The sequence below is a fragment of the Papaver somniferum genome, chromosome 7, assembly GCF_003573695.1.
Source record: "Papaver somniferum cultivar HN1 chromosome 7, ASM357369v1, whole genome shotgun sequence".
In the NCBI taxonomy this organism is placed as follows: domain Eukaryota; kingdom Viridiplantae; phylum Streptophyta; class Magnoliopsida; order Ranunculales; family Papaveraceae; genus Papaver; species Papaver somniferum.
The window spans coordinates 63,565,163-63,570,253 of NC_039364.1; the positions used below are offsets into that span (position 1 = coordinate 63,565,163).

At 36.8% G+C, this 5,091-nt stretch overlaps 1 protein-coding gene across 1 annotated transcript; it reads right to left on the bottom strand.

The window, feature by feature from the left end:
• Positions 1 to 302: 302 nt before the first annotated feature.
• Positions 303 to 1,282, bottom strand: LOC113294694 (glutathione S-transferase T3-like). The gene is made up of 2 exons (XM_026543073.1): positions 1,010 to 1,282; positions 303 to 914 (listed from the first exon to the last, which is right to left on the bottom strand). The coding sequence occupies exons 1-2, from the start codon at positions 1,280 to 1,282 to the stop codon at positions 303 to 305; spliced, it is 885 nt and encodes a 294-aa protein (XP_026398858.1).
• Between the last annotated feature and the right edge of the window lie 3,809 nt (positions 1,283 to 5,091).

The window sequence follows — 5,091 nt, forward strand, 5'->3', positions numbered from 1 at the left end:
CAAATTTTGAATTTTGAAAAGTTTGACAATTTGTTCCAACGGTTGTTTGTTTCGAAATCTTAAAATTTGGCAAACTAAGAAATGTTTTTGATTACATTGCAAAACAATGTTACAATGTTTTTTGAAATTAAAAATTACGTTGAAATTAAAATTCTACTTCTAAAAATTAAAAAAGTACATTAAAATTAAAATTCTACTCCTAAAAATTAAAAAAATACATTGAAATTGAAATCCTACTTCTAAATTAACTTCTAATTCAAACTTAAAAATGAACTTCTAATAACTTAAATATCACTCATAATTTAGGGGATTGGTTCTAAGCCATTACGAACCAAAATCTCGTTCCTCCATTTCTTGTAAAGGGGTATCTCCCATTCTTGTACTTCATTCAAATTTTGGCGTAGGATCTTCAAGTCTGATTCTCTTTGTTGGGTTTGTGCCAAGATTGTAGTTTTTTCCATATTTTTATTAAGGAACTCTTCTTCGGTTTCATACTTTGCCACCCTTTGTGCTTGTGCACTTTCAAGAAGTTGTATGATCTTATGCATTTTATCATATGCTCTCTCCGATGCTTTAGTCTCACGAGCCTTTTTCTTTGCCTTATCTCTTCCTGAACTTCTAACATCATCTGTTTGTTCGAAATAGCGTCTTCTACGTGATATGTCTGAGGTATCAGAACCTTGGGTGGATGAGCTACCAAATCTTGCCATATCCTCCAAATCTTCATCTATAGTTACTGGAGCGGAAGTACTAGGTTTAGTTGCTTGACTAGGTTGAGTTGCTTGACTAGGTCCAACATCATTATTCATCTCTGGATTGTAATCTGGTTGATATGTCTTCAAGAGCTGGAAAACCGATTCATGTATCCAACGTTTACCCCGTGCTGCTTCATAATTTTGTGTTCCAATGCGGTACTGTGGAAAAAAAAAAAGAAAAAATGTATTAGTGTCTTACGAATGAAATATATTTGGAAGAAAAAAAAAACATCAATTTTTTTAACGGTACTTACATAATCTTGTTCATTCAATCCCGAAGGTTTATTGCGGAAGTAAGGTCTTATTAATGAAACATATTTCCTCACTTCGCCTCTCAACGTGTTACACCTTGATTGCAATGACTTTTTATCCCTATCCTTACCTTGCGGCCATCTTTTAACGAACTCTTGCATAATTCTCTTCCAAAGTTGTGAACCTTTTTGATCTTTTCCTCTAATCGGATCGTTACTTGCTATAATCCAAGAGAGAATTAGTGCATCATCCTCTTTTGTTTGAAAGTGTGCCATATTTTGTATGAACAAAATCGTAGAAGAAGGAGAGAAGAAGAAGAAGAAAATCAATTGATTTTGGTGTGAGGGATGAAGGAGAAGTAGTTATCTATTTATAGGGAAGCCTGAAAATATAGCTGTTGAGGTTTCAAACGGCTATTAAATCTGAGACGTTGAAAATGCAACGGTCATCTTGATCTGATGGCTGAGAAGAGAATCGCTGAATGATGCTGCGTGAAGCGCATAATTGTCCAGCGTGTGGCGCTGAACCATCCAGCGTTGTGCCCTATCAACCATTAGATCTAAAACTAGACGTTGAGAGAAGAGACTAGTTTTTTATCTAACGGCTGATAGGGCACAACGCTGGATGGTTCAGCGCTTCTCTTAACGACTACATTTTGCAGCCCAAACTCATATTGTTTCTTCTCTATATAAACTCAATACATGAACTCAAAATCCCCACCCCAAACTTGTGAAGTTTCACTCTCTGCTTCTACTCCTAAATTCTTGATTCAAAGTTCAAGCATAGTTGCATTCTCAATTGCCGAAGACAATGATTTGGTGAGAAGTTTTCGCAAAATTAACAACACAAATCCTTTCGGCAAGTCTCAAACAAGCAACGCATTTCGGGAACAAGTTGTTCAAGAATTTGTGAGAATCAATGGAAATGAAAATGAAAGATGCCAAAAACAACTACAAACTCGGTTAGCAAGCATCAAGCGCTATTGCAAGCTTTTTCACATTTCATTAAGGGAGTCAAATGGTAATCGTGAAGGTGCTTTGAATTTATACCAAACGGATCATGAAATGCCATGCATTCATATCACCGCTTTGGAGATATTTGGTGGAGCTCGAAGTTGATTTATGAAGTATTATGAAGAAGTATTATGAAGTATTTATGAAGTATTATGGAGAAGTATTTATGAAGTATTATGGAGTAATTGTAATGTAATTGTAAACGTGCATGAAGAAGTATTTATGAAGTTCTAGTTAAATATGTACTGTAATTGTAAACGTGCATGAAGAAGTATTATGAAGTATTATGGAGTTTACAATAACTAATTAAATTGTCTACTTAATGAAAACATGCTTGATTGAAATATGGAGTATCAAATTTACTCTCCATTCTCATAAAATGTTCCATCTTCTTGAGGGTCATATTTGGTCTTCATCGGTATTAACGTCACTTGCACCCTCATGAACTTCCGTTAAGGCATCATCCATCACTATGTTCGGAATATATCCATCTCTCAACCCATCTCCACGTCGTAGCCAAATGTGTGTAGTGAGTTCTTCGCGAAGTTCTGCCCAACGCGCCGGGTTGTACAATACTTGAGGAGGTAGCCTTGTATTTCCTTGAATTGGCGGTTGAGGTTCTTGTCCCGTGATCATCCCCCATTCCTCATTGCAATATTCCATCTCAACACACATATTGTGCATTATCAAGCACCCCCTCATAGTTGCCTTCATGTCTGTTTTTTTTATAATAACGACATGGTTTCAATATAATACCAAACTTACCCTTTAGACCACCAAATGCACGTTCAATGTCTTTCCTTTTTGCTTCTTGATATCAATTGAAAAGACTTTCCGCACTGTTTGAGGCGGGTTTGTGTTAGAGCATAGCTCGGTCGACCTCGCATACGTTGTTATATCAAGCATATTTGTCAATGTTAGTGATCAAAACTATGAGTCTTAATTTCTAGTCTATTATAGCTAAGTCTCCGACTAGGATAGAAAAGTGTAGTTGAGCTCAAAGACTTCATGGCGATTCATCATACAACGACGAAGATCTACTCAAGGAACCGTGGAACTTCATCAAAAGGTATGTGGAGACTTGAACTTATCTATCACTCAAAAGTCTATTTATTCTATCTCCTACTTCTTATGAGACAAAAAGTCGTATGCTATATAGACTGGATCATACACATTTGACATTTCGAGCTGAGTATTCACTACTTATCTTTTTCTCGAAATCGTGTGTTGTTAAAGCGTTTCGCTTTGATCAAGTTTATCTTCACCTAGTGACGAATGTCATGAAAAGTTTCAATTACTTTAAGATTTGGTCTGACGTGAAACGGTCTGTGAATAACGGCTATATAACGTCCTCTGAGAATGTCTCAATAATTGGAATGAGAGTTTAGATTACATAACCATGTATTACTTAATACGAAGTTTTCGAACTTTGTTGATTGAGAGAAACCGGAGGAATTGGCTTTGCCAAGTATGCGAACTCAGTTTGCGAACTCAGTCCGCGAACTGACGGAAGTTCTCTTACCGAGAATTTCTGCTGGGATTTTCCAAAAACTCGTTTGCGTGTTTAGTCCGCGAACTGGCGGAAGTCTCTTTGCCGAGATTTTCTGCTGAGTTTGGAAAACTCTGCCGGTACCTTAAGTCTGCAAACTTGTTTGTGAGCTTAAGTGGTTATGATCTAAAGATGTGCTCTGAACATGGAACTTAAGTTACTAAGGAATACTTAATGCAAATCGTGGATATAAAGTTCATGAGCCGATTCAATCGAATCGAATCATCATTGTTTCAATTGTGTCTTGTGTAGTTACATAAGATCTCATAACAATTGTACAACTCTCTAACTAGTTCATTTGAGTTAATTGAGCTAGTTATGGTGAAGAAAAACTAGGTTAATATGAATTGCTCATATGGTTAACCTTTTGGTTACTATGTTGAACCAACATACACGTATACGTTTGGGCACGGTTTTCACAAACCCAGTAAACGTCTACCTAAGTGTGTGTGACAAGCTAAGTTTTCGATCTAACGGTTGAGAAATATTAGCTTGAATCTAAATCAGGTTTTCATCTAATGGTGAATATGGATTGCTTTGTAACTTAGGCAAAACCCTGATTTGAAGGCTATATAAAGGAGACATCTAGCATTGTGCAAAAATATTCCCCACACGTCTGTGTGATACTAGTGCGCTCGCTAGAGTCGATTCTCTTGTAACCTTTAGTTTTCTTCTCTAAAACCAGGTTAACGACTTAAAGACTTCATTGGGATTGTGAAGCCAAACCGATACTACTTTTATCGTAGTTGTGTGATCTGATCTTGCATCTTCTATCGTACGAGTACAATCTTTGATTGGCTTGAGATCGTGAGAGTTCTCCGATTGGCAAGATAAAGAAGTCATAAACATCTTCGTCTCACTGTTTGTGATTCATAGACAAACCGCTTGTGTAGTCAAGAAGGATTGTTGAGAGGTAATTGGTTAATCTAGGATGTTCTTGGGGAATATAAGACCGGATTATCGATTGGTTCCTGTTCACTTTGATTTTATATCTTAAGACGGAACAAAACCAAGGGTTTTTCTGTGGGAGACAGATTTATCCTTTGATAGACTTTTGTATGTGAGACAGATTTGTTTATTATCAAGTCTGCGATTTTGGGTTGCAACAACTCTTAGTTGTGGGTGAGATCAACTAAGGGAATCAAGTGCGCGGTATCCTGCTGGGATCAGAGGCATATGAGTACAACTGTACCTTGAATTAGTGGGAGACTGATTGGGGTTCAACTATAGTCCAGTCCGAAGTTAGCTTGGATTAGGCTAGTGTCTGTAGCGGCTTAATACAGTGTGTATTCAATCTGGACTAGGTCCCGGGGTTTTTCTGCATTTGCGGTTTCCTCGTTAACAAAAATTCTGGTGTCTGTGTTATTTCTTTTCAGCATTATATTTTGTATAATTGAAATAATACAGGTTGTGTGTTAAGATCATCAATTGGAAATCCAACCTTTGGTTGTTGATTGATATTGATTGATCCTTGGATATTGGTATTTGGTACCGTCTAAGTTATTCCTTGTATTTGATAAAG